Genomic DNA, 21,144 nt, shown 5'->3' with positions numbered 1-21,144 from the left:
GGAAGGTGTAAGTCCAGAGGCGGGAGGAGAGGCCAGCAGTGCAGACATACATGCGGAAGTGGTCTCAGAGAAGCGGCTGCCGAAGCTGCAGACCCCGGGAAGGCTCACCGTGGAGACAGTGTACGGTGAGGAGGACAGGGCTCTCCGCCATGAATATCTGGATGGGGGAAGGTGGCTCAGAAAGGGGGCTGAGAAGGAATATCTGGAGAGTAGGAGGGAAACCAGAGCGCTGCATCACACAGCTAAGGGGAGAGAATGTTGGAAGGAGGAGGAAGGGGTCAGCAGACCTGAGCGCTGCTCAAAGTCAGTAATGCAAGGACTGAGGCACACACAGTGCATGAGAGGGCGGCCTGAACCTGGCTGACTCCGAATCTGGCTAGATTAGAGAGGGTTGGGTCAGGAGGGGAAAGTGGCAAAGGAATGCAGAGAGAGCACTGACACCTCTTTAGTCTTAGAGGAGGTGAGCGGTGGGGAAATAGGTGGAGGGAAAGGAGAAGATAAGCCACAGTGCACGTATAAAAGTCGGTGGGCGTCATCTGGACCTGGACTCTTGTTTGTTGGGAGTTTTTTGATTCCTGCAATTCCCTTCCCAGGGGAATTCTACCAAACATTGAAAGAAGAATTAGTACCTATTCTTCTGAAGCTGTTTCAAAAAATAGAAACAGAAGGAAAACGTCCAAACTCCTTCTATGAGGCCAGCATTACCTTGATCCTAAAACCAGACAAAGACCTCATCAAAAGGGAGAATTACAGACCAATATCCCTGAGGAACATGGATGCAAAAATTCTCACCAAGATCCTGGCCAATAGGATCCGACAGTACATTAAAACGCTTGTTCGCCACAACCAAGTGGGATTTACTCCTGGGCTGCAAGGATGGTTCAACATCCACAAATCAATCAGTGTGATAAACCACATTAATAGAAGAAAGGACAAGAACCATATGATCCTCTCAATTAATACAGAAAAAGCACTTGACAAAACACAGCATCCTTCTTGGATTAAAACTCTCCACAGTGTAGGGAGAGAGGGTACATACCTCAATATCATAAAATTCATCTATGAAAAGCCCCCAGCGAATGTCGTTCTCAATGGGGAAAAACAGAGCTTTTCCCCTAAGGTCAGGAACACGACAGGATGCCTAATCTCACCATTATTGTTTAACATAGTACTAGAAGTCCTAGCCTCAACAATAAGACAACAAAAAGAAATAAAAGGCGTTCAAATTGGCAAAAAGGAAGTCAAACTCCCACGCTTCGCAGATGACATGGTATTTTATGTGGAAAAGCCAAAAGACTCCACCCAAAAATTGCTAGATCTCATACAGAAATTCAGCAGTGTGGTAGGATATAAACTCAATGCACAGAAATCAGGTTGCATTTCTACACACTAACAATGAGACAAAAGAAAGAGAAATTAAGGAATCAATCCCATTTAGTATTGCACCAAAAACCATAAGATACCTAGGAATAAGCCTAACCAAAGAGGTAAAGGATCTGTACTCTGAAAACTATAGAACACTTATGAAAGAAATTGAGGAAGACACAAAGAAATGGAAAAACATTCCATGCTCATGGGTTAGAAGAATAAATATTGTTAAAATGTCTATGCTGCCCAGAGCAATCTACATATTCAATGTAATCCCTATCAACATTTTTCACAGAGCTGGAACAAATAGTCCTAAAATTTGTATGCAACCAGAAAAGACCCCAAATAGCCATAGGAATGTTGAAAAAGAAAACCAAAGCTGGTAGCATCACAATTCCAGGCTTCAAGTTCTATTACAAAGCTGTAATCATCAAGATAATATGTTACTAGCACAAAAACAGACACATAGATCTATGGAAAAGAATAGAGAACCCAGAAATGGACGCTCAACTCTATGGTCAACTAATTTTCAACAAAGCAAGAAAGAATATCCAACGGGAAAAGGACAGTCTCTTCAACAAACGGTGTTGGGAAAATTGGACAGCCACATGTAGAAGAATAAAACTGGACCATTTCCTTATACCATACAAAGATAAACTCAAAATGGATGAAAGACCTAAATGTGAGGTAGGAATCCATCAAAACCCTAGAAGAGAACACAGGCAGCAACTTTTCGACCTCAGCTGCAGCAACTTCTTGCTGGACACATCTCCAAAGGCAAGGGAAACAAAAGAAAAAATGAACTCAAGACTTCATCAAGATAAAAAGCTTTTGCACAGCAAAGGAAACAGTTGACAAAACCAAAACACAACCTAAAGAATGGGAGAAGCTTTTTAGAAATGTCTTAGCAGATAAAGGGTTAGTACCCAAGATCTGTAAAGAACTTCTCAAACTCAACACCTAACAAGCAAAAAATCTAGTCAAGAAATGGGCAGAAGACATGAACAGACATTTCTCCAAAGAAGACATACAAATGGCTGACAGACACATGAAAAAATACTCACCATCCCTCAGCATCGGGGACATACAAATCAAAACCACAATGAGATACCACCTCACACCAGTCAGAATGACTAAAATTAAGCTAGAAAACAACAGATGTTGGTGAGGATGCAGAGAAAGGGGAGCCCTCCTACACTGTTGGTGGAAATGTAAGCTGGTATAGCCACTCTAGAAAACAGGATGGAGATTCCTCAAGAAGTCAAAAATAGAGCTCCCCTATGACTCAGCTATTGCACTATGAGGTATTTACCCAAAGGATACAAATGTGATTTGAAGGGTCACCTGCACCCCAATGTTTATAGCAGCAATGTCCACAATAGCCAAACTATGGAAAGAGCCCAGATGTCCATCGACAGATGAATAGATAAAGCAGTGGTACACACACACACACACACACACACACACACACACACACACACACACAGGAATATTACTCAGCCATCAGAAAGGATGAAATCTTCCCATTTACAAAGAAGTGGATGGAACTGGAGGGTATTATGCTAAGCCAAATAAGCCAATCAGAGAAAGACAATATCATATAGTTTTACTCATATGTGGAATTTAAGAAACAAAACAGGATCGTACGGGAAGTGAGGGAAAAATGAAATAAGACAAAATCAGAGAGGGAGGCAAAGCATAAGAGACTCTTAACTCTAAGAAACAAATAGGGTTGCTTGAGGGGAGGTGGGTAGGGGGATGGGGTAACTGGGTGATGGGCATTAAGGAGGGCATGTGATGTAATGAACACTGGGTGTTACATGCAATGGATGAATAACTGAACTCTACATTTGAAACTAATGATACACTATACGGTAACTAATTGAGTTTAAATAAAACAAGTTTTTAAAAAAGCCAATGGGAGGATTCAGTTGGGAGGAAGAAACAGAATAGGTAAGAAAGTGTCATGTATAGGAGAAGGTGGGAAGGATGAGATCCTACACAGAATATTACCACCCTCTTGAGTATTTGATGACTTTATTTTCTGTGGCTGCTAAAAGCACCTGCATGTCATTTATAAAGGTGAGTTTGTGGCTGAAAAACAAATTTGTTTCCTAATGTGTTTATATAGGTAAATAAAAAGTTAGGGTTATTCTGAAAGGTGATGACTAGAGTTCTTTTGAAATATATTAAGTGCTTTGGGGTGTCTGGGTGGTTCAGTCAGTTAAGCGTCTGCCTTCGGCTCAGGTCACGATCCCCGGGTCCTGGGATCGAGCCCCGCATCGGTCTCCCTGCTCAGCGGGGAGTCTGCTCCTCCCTCTCCCTCTGCCTGCCTCTCCCCCTGCTTGTGCTCTTTCTCTCTATCAAATAAATAAATAAAATCTTAAAAAAAAAAGAAATATATTAAGTGCTTTATTTAGGAGCTACATAAAAATTCTTTAAATCAATGTTATCTTAAGCCGGTATAGTGATAAGAGATTAGTTTACTCACTCTAGTCTGCCTTTTGAAGGCATGCTTCTCCTCCCCCATAGATTGGCTGGACTCAAAGGATTCTCCAAGTGGAAAAGGACACATTTCCATGCACGATGATTTATTTGTGGAGAACCATGGGGTGACTAATGCTTGGCTGCCAGTATAAGCCTATCAGACAGTTTTATCCTATTTCAAGATAAGATTGTTGACCCCATATGAAAAGGCAGAAGGATTAGGAAAATGATGGGACACGAAGAATAGAAATTAGCCCCTGAAGGGCGCTAATCTTAGGTTATTTCCCATTGAGGCTCACGTGTTACTAGCAAGTTTACTATGGACTCTGTGTGTATTGAGACCTTTTAGTAAAATATTAGAATTGGGTAGGTTAAAATCCTGTGCACGGCAACATTTTCTTCTTATAAACATTAATTTTTCAAAAGTTGCTACTTTAAGGTTTCAGTTCAGTGTTTATTTAATCTTGAGAAAGTATTAGATTTTAAAGTTACATTTTAAAACAAAGCCTGTATTTTCCATAGTCATCCTATCACTTACATTATTATCCGCGAATTACTCAATAGTCCACCCATATGCCAAATACTTGTTGACCACTACTGTATGCTGGGTACTGGGTGAACAAACCATAGCTCCTCTCCTCTCGTTCAATGTCTAGTGGGGGAGATTGATAACGACATGCTGTGGCCATTGCAGAAGTGTGGGCCGAGAACAGAAAGAACAGAGGAGAGGACTTTATTATCTGGGGGGGGGGGTGGTGTGTCAGTGTATACCATTGTGTGTGCCCACATGCAAGCATGTGTGTGTTGTGAGAGAGAGGTGTGAGTGTGTGGGAAGGTTTAAAAAGGAGAGGCATGCCCATGCCAGAAAGGCATAAAACAGGAAAATGGGAAGAAGGGGATAAGGAAAATGACTTCAGGATAATGATTTATCTGAGTCAATATGAGGGTCTTCATTTTGTCATTAATAGAAAGTATCTTTGCACAACAAGCTGGGGTTCAATTTTACGTAGGGAAGGCATACTCAGTAGTCACTGACAGTATATAGACAAGAACACAGCACCACATCACTTTTAGAGCTCTACCAACACTGAGCACGTAAGACCATGTTCTCACACAGGTAGCAGGAGGGAAGGCCTCACCTGACAAACCTAGCCACCACGCAAATCCAACACGGGGTTTTCTTTTTGTCACCTCCAAAATACTGTGAAAGTCGACAATGAAATTCAATGGAAAAGGTTCATATTAATGGATTCACAAAGCTATTTGCGGCCTCTGGCTTGGGTCTTCGGAGGTCATTGAGCCCATTCTCACATTGGCATCTGGAGTGGAGAATTATCCAGCCCACGCTGAAGGTGTCCAGCAAAGGAAAGCCACAACTGCCATTACCAGTTAGCTAGCAGTGTGTGAAGAAAATCTTACAAGAGGCCTTTCTTTACTTGATATCATTTTGAAACCATCGCTATCTGCCCGTGTGATCAAACGGATAGCATGCATTTATAGCATAAATATTTGAAATCAAGTTCTAAAGAGGAATCCTGATAGAAGGTCTTCTGAAAAAAAAAGCTTTCATTTTCTTTCAGAGGCTAAGGAGACCTCCTACGGACCAGCACAGTCAACAATTAAATAGCTGGTGACTAAGAGCTTAATCACACGGGGGCGTGCTCCAATTTACAGAGGAGGACACCGGGGCCAAAACTGAGATGGCTCTAAGTTATTTTTTGTAGGGTGTAAGAACAAAGGCGTCCCATGTGTCTCAAGAAAGAAGAAAGTCACGGCCTAGTTCTTCCTCCTCCTTCTGACAAATGTGATGGAACAGAGAGCCAGATGTGTTCCAGGACAGTCAAGCTGACTCACTGTTACTGCTAACAGGCACTCGCAGTTCCAACGCATGAGGGCAACTGATAAAGGGGATTTGCTAGGTTTTCCAGAAGGAAGTTCTGTTCTGTTCTACTCACTTGCTCAATCTCTATTCTCTCATTCATGTGGAGTAATGGGATTGGCAATAAACACCACCAGGCAAATCTCAGAGGATTCTTGAGTTATTTCAGTGATTTGCTAATTCTCTACTCTGTACTTTTATAAAGTGATTATCGGAAACTGAATCAGCAGTTGGAGGGATTGGAAATAGCTTTCACTGCAACCATTTCCCTCACGTAATCATTTCCCACACACGATCATACCAAAGTCCCTGTTCTTCTTTAAGGGCAGTAGGTCAGCAGGGAGGTAGGTATTATAACATCGTGGAATAATTGGTCTTGGAATTTCAAATAGTCCATGTCCTTAACTTGGATTTGCCCAAGAGGTGGAAATTTCAGGTTCAGCAATTAATCTGCGTTAAATCTTGTTTCGACCCCTTGGTAGTTATGTGACCTTGGGAAAATTACTTAACCTCTTTGTGTTTCAGTCTCCTTCTCTGTAAAATGGAGTCAATAATAATGAGAAAAATGCTTAGCTTATAGTTAGCATGATAAATGACAGCAATTATAATACTTTTAGGACCTTTAGACTATTCTGGCATTCATTTTCCTCTGAGTTCATCTGTACCTAACTGGATTCAAAGTGTATTTTACTGACTACTAGATATTACATGCCTGTGAATTTCTGTATGTTGATAGGGGTGTTAGTGGGTGATAAGACTTTGATCTGAAGCAGGGAATGTACTTAAGTGACTGTGTAATGCTGTCAATTTCTGAACAAGTCCCATAGTTTAGGGTATACACTGTTAAGAAAGATTTATATTTTAGGGTGTCTTTCCTGATGTCTAATTGAAATTTTCTAAAAGCCTCACGTTTTATTCCTCATTCATGGAGATGTCAAACCATCTTTTATTTTACACTGGAACAATGAATACTTGACAGCAATTGTTGTATCATTTGTCAGTACTTAAAAAAAACCCACCCAAATCCATTTTTTAAAATTTCTTTTGTCTTAGACTTCAATCCTACTTCTTTAAACCCCTCCTCTCTGAGGCTAAACCCTGGGAGGGGCATCTGGATCCTGTGGGGGCACTGATTAAAACCCGGAACGGTAACAAGACTCAGGCACAGTATGTCAGGTGCTAAGTTAGGGAAGTCGGCCATTTGTTTTATATATAGTGACTTCTCTCAAGGTGGAAAGAAGCACCAACCTTCATTTACCAGATTCACGATGCACTGGGTTGGGTATAGTGATATATTTGATTCGATTAACACATAATCACAGTCTTGAAACATCTTACTTTAAGATTTGAGGCGTATTTGATTTTGCCATTCCCCAATATTATTCATTCATTCACTCACTCAGCAAGTATCCATTGCCTGCCATAAACATACAAGGGTGTGTGCTAGACTTTTCCATATATGCTGTCTGGCCCTAACTGGATTACGAATCCTTTCAGAGCAGAGATCTTGCACCTTACTCATATTTTATCCCAAGCCTCAGAAGACATTCAACCAATGCAACAAACGTACTTTACGTAAATGAACAGTGGGATGCAGGTACGACGCTTGCTGTGCAGAACCAAATAATAAAATAGTTATTCTTATTTATTTCTCAATCATATTTAAATTCAAAATTTAAGAACATGAATGCAGACACGGTCTCCATGAATAATATGTGTCAGCAGTATTATGTTAGACCTTTCACTTATATGAAATGTGTAATCTATATGCTTATATAAAAACAAGATGAGATCAACAACCTACATAAATTTTTCAGGGAGTCAAGAGTTTGTGGTGAAAAGAATAGTTTAAAATAGGATTTCTTGCAGGCTTGCGTCCCCTTTCATGTAGCAAAAGGAAATGAGCAAAGAAATCTAAGCACACTGAAGGCTTCAGGGCCAAGCATTTTGATTCAATATGTTCTGCTATAAAATTGTTGGCCTTGTTTGAGTCTTTATTGCTGTATGTTCTCAGTCTATATTTAACTGTGAGAAACACAAGTAAGAAAGAGTAAATTGCAAAATGTTCTTTTCAAGTGTATGGCAGTGAATTTGCGAAAACATATATTAAAGGAACACTTTGTGTTTTTAACTCCCAGCCCTTTTTCTGAGGCCTCCATTGGCCAGAAACGATGAAATATTTATTGAACTAAGGACTCAGCTGACTTGGAATGAGAATTCCTAAGGGTCTCTCAGAGCCCCCTAAGATAAGTGCCTTACTTCTCCATGCTCTCCAATAAAGTTTCTTTCGCGCTCTGTCTTTTTCAGCAGTGAAATAAGGTCTAATTAGACAGTTTTATAATGGAGACTTTCAACTCCCCAATTCCTTATTTGCTCAAATTAACTTTTTAAAATTGGGGTGTTCACTCTGGCATCCGCTCAACAAGGATTGTAATCAGCCAACAATCTGCCTCACATAGGCTGTCCTCCTTCGCTGCCAGCATCCTCCAGCCATACCTTTTCCGTGGGGTAATACATTTTTATTGGTGCCTCTCTGTGAGTCCCCCTCAGCTCCATCTGGCCAAATAACACACTTTTTTTTTTTTTTCCATTCAGCCTTACCTTCTCGGCAGTTAGCAAGAGAATAGACTTGCCACAATGGGTAATCTTGAAGAGGCCCCCAAATCCTAACAGGAAAGGAACAGGTATGGGGGTGTCATCTGCGGCTCTCTAAAGAACGGCTCACCTACAAAGTGGCTTTGGGCTCAACAGGGTTTGAACACTGTTCTCTTGGTTGAAACTGCAGTTCCTGAGCAGGGTCTGTGTTGAGAACTCTGGGTCCTCTCAGAAGGCAAATGAGTGATGAAATATTCCATTTCCAAAGACAGCATAACTTTCTGAAGACAGACTCATCAACCGAATTCCACTGGTCAGATTGGGACAAGTGTAACCAGGAGGCAGAGTGGTGGGATGGTTATGAGCATGGGCCCTGGAGTCAGTTGGGTTCAAATCCTGCTGCTCTTAATTTATTACCTGTGTGACCTCAGTTAATCAAATTGCTCTGTGCCTCAGTTTCCCCATCAGTAAAGTGGAGATAATATTAGTACCAACCTGATAAGATCATTGTAAGGGTTAATGAGCTATATCTCATATGTTTAGCATAGGGTGTGGCTCATATTCACTAATAATTATTATTTTTAGGCAAGGTCAGTAGACCAAATTCCTTGGGCAGCAGAAAGGGCGGGAGAGGGCGACTAACAGCTAGGAGGGAACTCTTCAAATAGTTCCTCACTCTTTAAATGTTTCACTTTTTACGTAGCGCCGCCATGGAGCAGGAGTGTGCGGGATGACCACGAGATGACAGGGCTCGCGCATGCGTTCACCCTTCAGTCCGGTCTCCTTCCTTTGGGGCTTTTGAGAGCATGCTTGTCTTTCTCTAAGCCTCAGGGTCATCTGGGGTAGGGAAGGTGTTGCTTCTCTGGCTCATTTCTGGTTTATGTTTCTCTCTCTCTCTCCACCTCTTCCCTTTCTCTCAGTCCCACTTTGGTGGGACACCTTTCTCAGCGTGAGGCAGAGGTGATCCGGCACCCCCCTGTGCATTCCTACAACTCAGGAGGAAGGACGAAGGCCAGCCAGAATGGCAGGGCTCATAGGGCCCTGTGGATCCCAGGGGCGCGAGCGATTCTGGGCAGCAAGAGGAAGGGAGGGAGGGCTCTCTCACCGGTCGCTTTCTCAGGATTGTTGCACATGAAGCATTGCCACGCTCCTGCTGCTTCGCTGAAGCCAAAGACATCAAAGAATCTCACTTCTTCCAGATGGAGCTGTACCTGGTCCAGATCCTGTTCCGGGAACACAGAGCACAAAGAACTCATAAGCTGATGTGGGACTGAAAGAAGGGGTACAGGAGCAGGGTGGCCGGTGCTCTGACACAGAGCTAAGGACAAGGAGGGAGCGGTGAGAAGACCTCTCTTGGCCCATCCTGCACGACAGCAGCCACCTCAAACCCTTCCAAGGGAGTTCTCTTAAATATGGAAGGCAGTGAGCATGGGCCCCAGGGTTGGGCACCAACACCTGGGGTGAGGCCTGACGTGGCCTAGCATTTTCTTGCATCTAATGGCAGCTCTGGAATTTCTAAAAAGGAGGGGCAGCCACGTGGCAGTGTGGTTGAAAGGAATGTTGCAGGGGAGTTTGTCTTTTATTCACACTTGGCATAAAATTGAGAATCGACTATCCATATCAAAAACTTATTTTTGTTAGGTTGGTTTGGCAGGGGGCTGATGGGAAATATATGGGAGAGGGCTTAATCCCTCAGCTCTCGGCTCTGGCACTGTGTTAGCTCTACCTTTTATCTTAAAAGTATCTGCAGATCTTGCCTTATATTCTATGATATGGCTGGATTGGTTTTAATGGAAAAAATGTCTTACATTACTTATCAGTAAATTAATTAATTTCCTCCCTCCCAATAGCTGAGTTGAATTGACGGACCAAGAAGACCATCTCTGTCTTGTGTGTCCTGTGGCATCGTGCCAATGCGTTCCTGTTTAAGAGGCAGTGGAGAGAGGCTCCATTACACTGGAAATGGATGGAAGACGATTAGCCTAACCAAATTAAACAGCTCTACCGTCCTCCTGAGGCTTTCCTATTATGTAAATGACTTGTAGCCTCTGCTACAGGGTGGTCAGAGCCACACTCTTAAAAGCATGCTTTCCTAAGAGGGATTTAATGTCTTTGCCAGGTAGCCTTCCACGTGCCCGGCTGACTGACGTGTTTGTCCTCTGTTGAGTTGTGACTTTCTTCCCCTTCCTCTGGTCCACACACTCTGATCCTCTACGCAGAGTAACGGCACTTAGTAAGCCCAAGAGCCCAGGGATGCGGGCACTGCGTGTGTGCTGCTGACGGTGGATCCGAAGTAGAGAATGGGCAAGTGGCTCCCTAGTTCCTACTCCAAAGTTCCTGTTTCCCAGCTCTGCATTTCTTGACGGAGGTGAGAAACACGCCAAACTCTAAGCTCCTTGAGAGAATAAACATCTACGTTGTTCACAGTTGTAGCCCCAGAATCTAGTCCAACATCAGGAATGGATTAACGGCATCGGCTTGCAAGCCCAGTGCAAAGTTTTCCAATGAACTATATGAAAGTATTATGAACATTTAAAGGGGATTCTTTTAAGAGAACATTTACACTCACTGGAACATAAACACGATGAAGGCAGGGATTTTCTCTGTTAGATCGGCTGCTGTGATCTCAGCACTAAAAATGCCTCTCACATAAGCAAGCATTAAATAAATATTTGTGGAATGATGAAAGGCATAAACTTGGACTAGAAATACATACTTTTCAGCACTCTTTATTAAGACCATTACGGCTTGTGTTCTGGAATTGGACAGGCTCAACATGCTGAATACGACATTTTGAGTTGCTAACGTTTAATACCATTTTTTTTTTAAAGCAAGTTCCCAAGATAAGACTGAAGAAGCACCTGGGAGTTTTGCAGGTTTCAAAGGATGAAATCTATATTAAAATGTGTGGGGAAAAAGCAGATGTTCATAAATACCGGTTTCAAAACTGCTAAGTCTCTGAAGTCTATGCCTGGTCATTGGCATGCTCATCACTTCTCTATTTCTCACACAACTAAGGATCAATTTTTCATTCACCACAAACACTGCTAACAAACAAAGTACTTAAAATAATACGTAAGGGTTCTTTTATTTTTCCTGTTCTGAGACCAGAAATGTCCCAGGTTGTTGCCTATAATCCACATTTGTCTTGGCAAAAAGTTTCTTGAAAAGTTTAGGACAGATGGCAAGCTACATCCCGGTATTCAAGCTCTGAAGTCAAAAGCAGGCTTACTTCTTCAGAGGGTTTAGGTGTTGTGCAGAGGGAACTGACTGGAGAAGCTGAACGGTAATTCTATAAACAGTTGAAATCAGCAATAACAGTCAAATTTGAATACAGACAGATGAAACACATGTGGCTCTAAATATTGTTGGAAGATCAAGACAAAATCAATCACAAGATAAGCAAACAAAACCCATCAACTAGTCACACCTAATTTTTGGAATTTTGGTTTCCTGTTTGTGCTTGAGGTCATCATTTCTCTTTCCTACTTATCTTCTTTACCCTTCTGGGTCCTATAGCTTCCCAGGCCTTGCCCAAGATTGCTTATATGGCTTTTTTTTTCTTTAATGCAAGAGAACTAAAACTGATTTGTTTAGAGAATTACAAGCTTCTTTTAAAACAATAGACTCCAGGAGAATAACAAAAAGCATGCATATCTAAGTACAGTCCCTCTCTGAGTACTTTAGTTCAATGAGATTATGGCAGACAGACCCTAGGGTGACGCCACAATAATTCCCATCTCCTGGTATTCGTCTGCTCATGTAATCCCTTTCCCTTGAGTGTAGGAGAGACCCGTGACGTGCTTCTGAGAAAATGGCCAAAATGGTAAGATATCAATCCCATGTTTACGTTATTATGTATACACACACACACACACACACACACACACACACACAGACCTATCTTGTTAGCAGATGCACAGGGAGATTTTCCCGCTGGCCTTGAAGAAGCAAGCTGCCATGTTGTGAAGTCCCCATGGAGAGTTACACATGGCAGGTAACTGTGGGTGGCCTCTAGGACCTAAGAGCAGCGTTCAACCAATACCCGGTACAAGTTCCAGGTCTTTAGTCCTACCACCTAAATCAATGATATCTGCCAACAACCTAAGCACTTTTGGAAGCAGACCCTTCCCATTCAAACATCCAAATGATACCACAGCCCAACCAATATCTTGATTTTGCAGCCTTGGGAGACCTTGAGCAGAAGACCCGGCTAAGTCGCAGACTCCTGACCCAAGGAAACTGTGAGATAACAGATGTTGTTTTAAGCTGCTAGGTTTTGGTAATTTGTTATGCAGCACTAAGACTCAATACTGACTTGTGCCATGAAGAAGGGAAGTGACAGATACCCTATTGGCCAATTCTCAATGAAAATGATGATTCTACTTAGAAGGGTCACATTCTTCTGAGAACACTCCAAATCGGGCCTCAATAAAACCAGAAGAACATAAAGAGAAAGATACATAAGCATAGTAAGAATATACTGAAAAAGATTTTCCTGATAAACACCATCTAATTTAAAAGGGATAGAAACCCCTGGAGGAAAAATGATTTTTTAAGCAGCTGATTAAATGAATGTTTCTCCAGTTTTGTTTTGTTTTGTTTTTAATCATTAATGGGAGTAGGAATTTGCAGAACTATATAAAAAGTCTCTTGCAAAGCCTCTTAGGGGAAAAATAAGCCAGATAGCATGGAAAGATGAGAGGATATTTACAACATTATTTTGATGACAGTGACAGCATGAGTCAATGCTATGGATTCCGTAAAAGAGCAAAGTGGCCTCTGGATCTTATAAAGTGGTTGATGTACTGTGAGAGGGTACGGGGAAGCAATTTTCCAGAAATCAGTGAAAGCATACATCTGGAAGAACTTTGGGTTCTGGTACATTTAAATTCTGTTTAAAGCTATTTTTGCACAGATACAAAACATAGGATTGCCTCATGTGCTCTGTTGCCTATGGTTAATAGGATCAACTCTAGGCACATACTTCAAGTATGTTTCAAGAAATGTAAACAAGAGGTTTTTTTTCCTTTTTTAACGATCTCCAATATTTTCACATAATAAGAGGGCTTTATGTCTTTATGGTTATTTCTAGTGCACAAATTCTAACTCTATGGAGTCCAGGGTGTGCAATAAACTTATCGAAGGAAAAAAATTAATGAAGCATCCTTATACCATTTATCTCTATATTATTTATAATGTCCTACATTGTGCAAGCATAGTGTCTTGTGAGAAACATACTCCATGCTGAATAAACTAGCAAAAGAAACTCTAAAGAATATTTATGCTATAATTTAATTTTTAAATTTATTTCAACTTCTGAAATTTGTAAGTTAATTTTTGTAAGTAAATTCTTGAATTTAACTTCTAGCAATTAGTATTTATAGCACCTAGCGTCAGGAAGCAAGGCTAAATGGAGGGAGGAGACACCATCCTATATTCCAGGATGTGAGACACTAATGCACTGGGTCCATAGTACTCCTCACAGAGGAAAGCTGGAATACATCTTTGTGTTTAGTTGTGGTCTTCTGGTGTGACTCTTTTGGCTATCAACTGGATTAAAGCCCTTCGGCAAGAAGACTAATTTACTTATTATTTTGTAGCTTCTGAAAATACTAAGTATAGCACTTTGCCCATAAGAGATGTTCAATGAATCTTTTTAAATTTTTGCTAATTGAGACACACAGATTTAACTGTAATTTATATCAAGAGTAGCATTTAGGTTTGGTTTGGTTTGGTTTTGAAGTAGGCTCCATGCCCAGTGTAGAGCCCAATGTGGGGTTTGAACTCATGACTCCGAGATTAAGACCTGAGCTGAAATTAAGAATTGGATGCTAAACGGACTGAGCCACCTAGGCACGCTGGCATTTAGGTTTTTAGTTTTCACATCAATTATGCCCGCTAAGCCCATTCAGAACATTTTTATTTTTACAAAATACACCTACATTTCTATGTGTGTTATAGGAATTCATTTTATTTAATTTTATAAAACAAGTTTCTAGAATAAAATGTTAGAATTGAAGAATGCTTGTCTAAATCCTTTAAAATGGGTTGACTGCTTGTTCTCAGCTTTTCCAAATCACCAGTTCTCGGGAGGGGATGGCATCTGGAATCCCAGGGAAACTTGTTACAAACATCAAACACAGGTTCCATCCCTGGAAGCCTAACCCAATCAGTCTGTGTTTGTGCCCAGGAATTTGCATTTCTAAACAAATCCCCAGGTTATGCTGATGTGCAATGATTGGCAATTAATCCTACATCCTTGGAAACAGATAGGGTGACTGCTTGTTTCCATTAATTGGTATTTGAGGAATTTTTCAATTCTCATGTGCATATGTTCATACTTCTGCACAATAGCTTGGTTTCAAATGACAAAATATACAATCTGGTTGCAAGCACAAAAATTCCATTCTTGAAGATCAGAGACATTATTATTCTAAATTGTGCAACTTGGAAGGAAGAGAAGAGGTGTGAAAATTGAAGTTGTTGGAGCTCATTTGAAAGTTGGCAGAAGGCTGGGATGTGTGGGGAAGGGGTGGGCAACAGGTGGGAGACAGACTCTGAGCAGAGGCGGTGAGGGGTGCCGCCCCAGAGGCGCTCACAATGTGATCCAGTGTTCAGTGTGGATGTCGTGCATGAGCTCTGTTCCACTGTCTCTCCTTTTCCTATCCCAGATTAATAAGGGAACTCTAGGTACACACGAGTAGTTGAGGTCAGTGTGGCCAGCTTCTTACTGTCACTATAGATCACGAAATAAACCTGACTTTCTTCCTATCCTTTGAGTCCCATGTGTTGGGAAGAACTGAATTGCTTCTTGGCAAGTCATGGCGATTCTAACCATGGGTCCGGCTCCAAGTGTCTGGAAGAAAGCATGTTTGATTCATCTCACAGAGAAATTCTGACCTCTTTCATGTAAGAACCAACAAATATGATAGAATATTTGATTTGATTCAAAAAGTCAAGTTTTCACACTTGCCTAAGGATCATGAAAAAATAATGTGATTATAAAATGTTGGCAGTAAACATTACAAGTGTTTAAATAAAGCAGTTTATGCCACAGCTAATGTAAGTGCATGGGTTGAGTGGAAAATAAAGGTGGAAAATTGGGTGAAGCTTTATAAATGTTCGATAAACTCATAATGACTTTTTGTTTTTTTAAAAGATTTTAGGTATTTATTTGAGAGAGAGAGAGAGAGCACAAGCAGGCAGAGAGGCAGAGGGAGAGGGAGAAGCAGACTCCCCGCTGAGCAGGGAGCAGAACTCGGAGCTCAAACCCAGGAGCCTGAGATCATGACCTGAGCCGAAGGCAGACGCCTAACTGACTGTGCCACCCAGGCTTCCCTCGATGATTTTCTTTGTGAACCAAATTTCTTTTAAAATTGAGCCCACTAAAGCCAGCAAAGTAGGTTTTTTTTTTTTTAAAGATTTTATTTATTTATTTGACAGAGATAGAGACAGCCAGCGAGAGAGGGAACACAAGCAGGGGGAGTGGGAGAGGAAGAAGCAGGCTCATAGCGGAGGAGCCTGATGTGGGGCTCGATCCCATGACGCCAGGATCACGCCCTGAGCCGAAGGCAGACGCTTAACGACTGCGCCACCCAGGCGCCCCCAGCAAAGTAGTTTTAGTCAGAGCGGAAGTAAGGGTATAAGATCACCAGTGTTCAAAACGTCAAGAAAATTTGACACTTCTACAGTGGTGGCAGCAGTAAAATGTAGCCACTGGAACTGTTGGCGTGACAGCCAGCATTCACATGGGATCTCCTTTCATATTGGAAAGCAAAGAATTGCAGTGTTTTTTTTTTTCCCCTGACGGTTGTCACCTGCATACAACAACTATATATTGAGCACCTCGCACCACCATGTCCAGTAGTCCCCCCTTATCTGTGGTTCCACTCTCCACAGCCGCAGGTCCCCACCGTCAACCCCAGTCCGGAAGCTGACGATCCTCCTTCTGATGTATCATCAGAGGTCAGTCGTAGCCCGATGCTACTCCGTCACACCGCGTGTGCCCTTCACCTCCCTTCGTCTCATCACTAGGGGCTTCAGCATCTCACATTATCATCAGAAGAACGGTGAGTACAGTACGATAAGATATTCTGAGACTTCATGTAAGTTTTATCATAGTACATCATTATATTATTCTATTTCATAATTAGTTATTACTGTTAATCTCTTCCTGTGCCTAAAGGTATGTATGTATAGGGAAAAACCATAGTCTATATTTGGTTCAGTACTACCCATGGTTTCAGGCGTCCACTGGGGGTCTTGGAACGTGTCCCTGAGGATGCAGCGGGCTGGGGAACTGCTGTACTACCACCTGGTACTAGACCACAGAGGGTGCTGATAGGAAACACGCTCAGCGAAGGGGCTTTCTTTTTCTCCTTTGGAAATCAATTAGTGAGATAACCATACTCTTCAGCCACGTAGGTTATTTTGTTGGGGGTCCTTCTCTTATTTTTCCGCAGTTATCCCTGATACCACTCATTCCCAGACACTCCTCCTACCTCCCCTTCATGTAAGTTCTCATTCTTTTGGGTCTGATCTATTTCTTTGAACGTGTCTGGATTTTTGAAAAATACGGAGCAAGGTTTAGTGTATTTTTCATTTGCATAAATGATGTTCTGCCATGGACCACGTTCTATTCCTCGCCTGTGTCTGAAGCTCCGCACGTGCAATTGTGCGTGCAGCGTGTGGCCATCTCTGCTACGAAGTGATTTCAGAGCGCACATCTGCCCCCCCCACCTTTTACTCAGCCCCCCGAGCCCCCATCTGTGCACTCACGTGAACACGCAGCAATGAATATCTTCATACATGTCCCCTGTGGATGTGAATAAGAATTTTTCTGGGATGATCATTCAGAAGTGGAATCGCTGGATCACAAAGTGTGTTTAAGACTGAAGAGAAAGTATTTTTTTATGTTTCTGCAAAGGCTTTCCGAACAAATTTTACTAAAACTTGGGACTTGGGCTAAAAGAACAAGCTTGAGAAGTTAATTTACGACTAATTAGAAAGTAAGAGACCATCTAGAGAGATTTATCTTCCCAGAAGTATGTGTTTACATCGCAAGGTGGGGATGAGACCCAGGATTTGGAGACATCTTTAAGCTGTCAGGCTGGAGACGCTAGTCTTATCCTTCCCTTGGAGAGATTTATTTATATCTCACAAGGTAGAAGAAATCAGAATCCTTCCCAAGGACCAAAAGTTTTTCTCCCCCTCTCTCAGATGAGTGGGGGTGCTGGCCCTCCTCTGTATAAATATCCAGATCCATATTCTCAGGGTTCCTTTACCTACAGTACAGACCCTAGTATGTGTAGGATGACACCGGTCTCTCATTGTATGTCCCGGGGTTAATAACTGAGGCAAAGGGGAGTTGGTGAGGTTATTTGCTGTAAGTCATCTGCTCTGCTCCAGAAATCTTGTTTGCACAAGGCATTAAAAATGTAACATTATGCATATCCCTACCTTCACTGAGTTCTATTAAATTGTTTCCTGAATGATCCAATTTACCTTCCCGCCAGCACAATATGAAGAATTCCTTTTCTGCATCGCAATGGGAGGCCTTTCTGGGCTCTGAAATTTCTGGAAGGATTACTAACAGTCCTTTCCTATATCTGAACTAGGCCATGTTTTTGGTGACCACAGTCATATTGGTCTGATTGCATTGGGGGTTGGCAGTAGTCTCCAGTGACTCCTTAAACCACTGCTTCTTAAACCGGGGGGTAGGGGGGGAATCAACCACATTTCTGTGGCAAGCATTGCATTTTTCTTCATCTTTATTGCCTTTTGTTATCATAAGAAGCATTCCAGGTTCTGGGAATCAGACCACCCTTTTTAGGTACAATTATTTTAATACACTAGTACATATCAACATTTGGCCAGGGTCCAGTTTTATTTAAGAACTATCATTTTGTTGGTGTGTTTACTACTTGGAGCGGTTACAAAGGGGCTAAAACTGACTCTGCCATGGATGTATGGAGAAGGCATTGCTTCCCGTGATGTGAGAATTTCAAACGTCTCCACTTAGTTATTCAAGGGGCAGAGCATAGCATTAAGCACTGATGACGTAATCAGAGATCAAGGCAGATGTGGTGTTGAACTATCCCTCACAGAGAAATGGATAAAGTAAACTTGGGTCTATTTACACAATGGAAAACGTTATAGATACTAAAATGAATGAGCTAGCTCCACATGTATGAACAGACAGATATATTTTTAAAGCATAATGGTACGCAGACAAAGGATATTGCAAAAGATATGCGCAATATGAAAACACATATAAAAGTTTAAAACAACAGTACAAAAATAGCCACGGAAATAATACACACCAACCTCAAGATCTTTCTTTTTGTCAAGGGGAATATTTGAAGTAAATATGGAAGAAATGTAAACATCTCTTCTTTTTTTTTTTTTTTAAGATTTTTATTTATTTATTTGATAGAGAAAGAGACAGCCAGCAAGAGAGGGAACACAAGCAGGGGGAGTGGGAGAGGAAGACGCAGGCTCCCAGCAGAGGAGCCTGATGTGGGGCTCGATCCGAGGACTCTGGGATCACACCCTGAGCTGAAGGCAGACCCTTAAGGACTGAGCCACCCAGGCACCCCACATCTCTTCTATCTTGTGGTGGGAATGCACTTTTCTGAATTTATGAGCTATTTCATAATTTAATAAAAATTAAAAGTGAGGCAGAGGACACAGTTTGATGAAGCAGAGATGGGCCAGAGTTAGGATCCGCGAGTAAGAAAGGTTCTGCATGGCAGGGGGGCTTCCTTGGTACCCCTCAGTTCCCTTGTGGAGAAGTCCCCTGATTTTGCCTGTGTGAGGCTGGCCTTGGTGGTGAAGGTCAGTAAAAGACCATCTCTTTCTCCTGATTTTTGCATTTTATTCTATGTGCATTTATTCTTGTTGGGGGAGAGGCTCCACATTAAAGCTTCTTTTAATCTAGCTCTTCGAACTCAGAGATAAAGAGATAAACAGTAAATGCAAAGAGCGACTTCAAAGTGTTGATATTACATTGCTTTGTTTTAGAAAACAAAGCAAAGCAAACCTAAAGCATGCTAACACCAACTTTTGTCATAGGGAAGTGTTATGGAATGGCTCAAATGACGCAAGTGATACGTAGAAATAAGGTTTGTTTCTTTTTTGTGTGTGTGTTTATTTTGTTTTGTTTTTTGTTTTTGTTTTTTTGGAGAGTGGTATGGCAGAAAGAAGGTAGGTTTTGGAACCAGAAAATGTGAGTTTGAGCCCTGCCACTGCCATTCACTAGCAGTACTTGGGAAATAACTTAATTTCTTAGTGCTTTCAATGGAATTCTCAATCTGTGAAATAACTGTGATCCCTAAGCTTTCTCCTTCAGAGACTCACAGCCACAAATACATTCATGGATAATTGCACCGTTTTGTAAACTGTAGAGAAATAATACAAAGTAGTGATAATGATGATGATTTGAACAAAACAAGATAAGAAGCTCTTTTTTATGCATATAAAATATAGGGTTTTTCGTCTCTTAGCTAGATAAATATGTAAATCTTTCCAAAATGAATGACTTGTTTAAGAAACACTGATGTTAGGCGCCTGAGAAACATATCTTGTTTTCTAAAAGCAAGTAACATACTTATCTGTCTTTGTTAGTTTGTTGTCAAACCTCAGAATATTGGACGTAATGAGATGCAAACATAGAAGGATGTAATGCAACACGAACACTTGAAAGGGGAGTAATGCCATGTGCATGTTTGACGGGGCCATAATGAGATGTACAAAGAGAAATGCACATAGAAATGTGCATGGGCAACAGTGTAATGAGATGCGTAAATGGGTGGCCGTAATGATAAAAGCATGTAGGGGAGATGTAATGTGATTTATAAATGGAAGCATTAAATGGGAAGGGTGGAAAGGGCAGGTCGTGGTAAGAAGCAGAGAGAAAGAATGCAGCGCTATGCACGAATGGAGGAGCTAATAATATGTGCGCGATGAGGATGTAACGAGATAAAAATGGGATGGCATAATGAGGTTCACAGATGGAGGGATGTAATGAGCTGTGCAGAAAGGAAGGAATCGTGACACACATAAAAGGAAGGATTTACTACTACGAATAAAGAAATGGGCATAAGAAGATGTGAGCACTGAAAGGAAGAGCAAAAAAAAGGCTCATTGGTGTGGGGATGGGAAATAACAAGGTGGGCAAATGGAGCACGCTAACGAGATGCTGAAATTAAAGGGTGCAACGAGGTGTGCCCATTTGGGGAATGATTAGACACATATATGGGCCTCTAATGAGGTACCTGGGCCCTGATCAGACACAGGCCACAGCATTCAGTTCTTACGACGTAGGTGAAAATGGAAAAAAGTCAGAGCAGGGCCATAAAGATATCTAAATTGTTACAAATCCCGAAAAAAGAAAACGAAACAGGTGATTTCACCACAGCCTCAAAGTTTATGAAGCAATGGTTTTATAGTTGCTGTTTATGGGGCACTCACTCTGTGCCAGCTGCTCTTCCGGGGGGTTAACGAAATGCATCATCTCATACTGCCTTCCTAGCAACTATCGGCCAGCTGGACCTGTTCCTAGCCTATAGGTGAGGAAGTTAAGTTTCAGTAAGGTTAACCAACTTGCGCGGGTTCCCGGACCGTGTCGCTGGTAGAGATGTGACTCAAGCCAAATGAGTTGGATTCCAGTTGCCTTTGCCCCTCTTTTGGTATTTCACAAGAGTAGTCAGTGGGACCTCCTGCCACACCACCTGGATCGTGTGTGTGTGTGTGTGTGTGTGTGTGTGTGTGTGTGCGCATGTGTCAGAGTCGCAGGCCCACCCCCAAGCTTA

The 21,144-nt window shown here is 41.8% G+C and overlaps 1 protein-coding gene across 1 annotated transcript in view; it reads right to left on the bottom strand.

Moving 5' to 3' along the window:
* VEPH1 (ventricular zone expressed PH domain containing 1) overlaps positions 1-21,144 on the bottom strand; it is a 218,885-nt gene that overhangs the window by 16,277 nt on the left and 181,464 nt on the right. Inside the window, exon 11 of the mRNA XM_008706749.2 lies at positions 9,435-9,552. Within this exon, the coding sequence (XP_008704971.2) occupies positions 9,435-9,552 (118 nt within the window). The remainder of the gene's footprint in view (positions 1-9,434; positions 9,553-21,144) is intronic.

The sequence above is a fragment of the Ursus maritimus genome, unplaced genomic scaffold (genome assembly GCF_017311325.1).
Source record: "Ursus maritimus isolate PB19 unplaced genomic scaffold, ASM1731132v1 scaffold_20, whole genome shotgun sequence".
Classification (NCBI taxonomy): Eukaryota; Metazoa; Chordata; class Mammalia; order Carnivora; family Ursidae; genus Ursus; species Ursus maritimus.
This window is presented reverse-complemented; position numbering and strand designations above follow the sequence as displayed.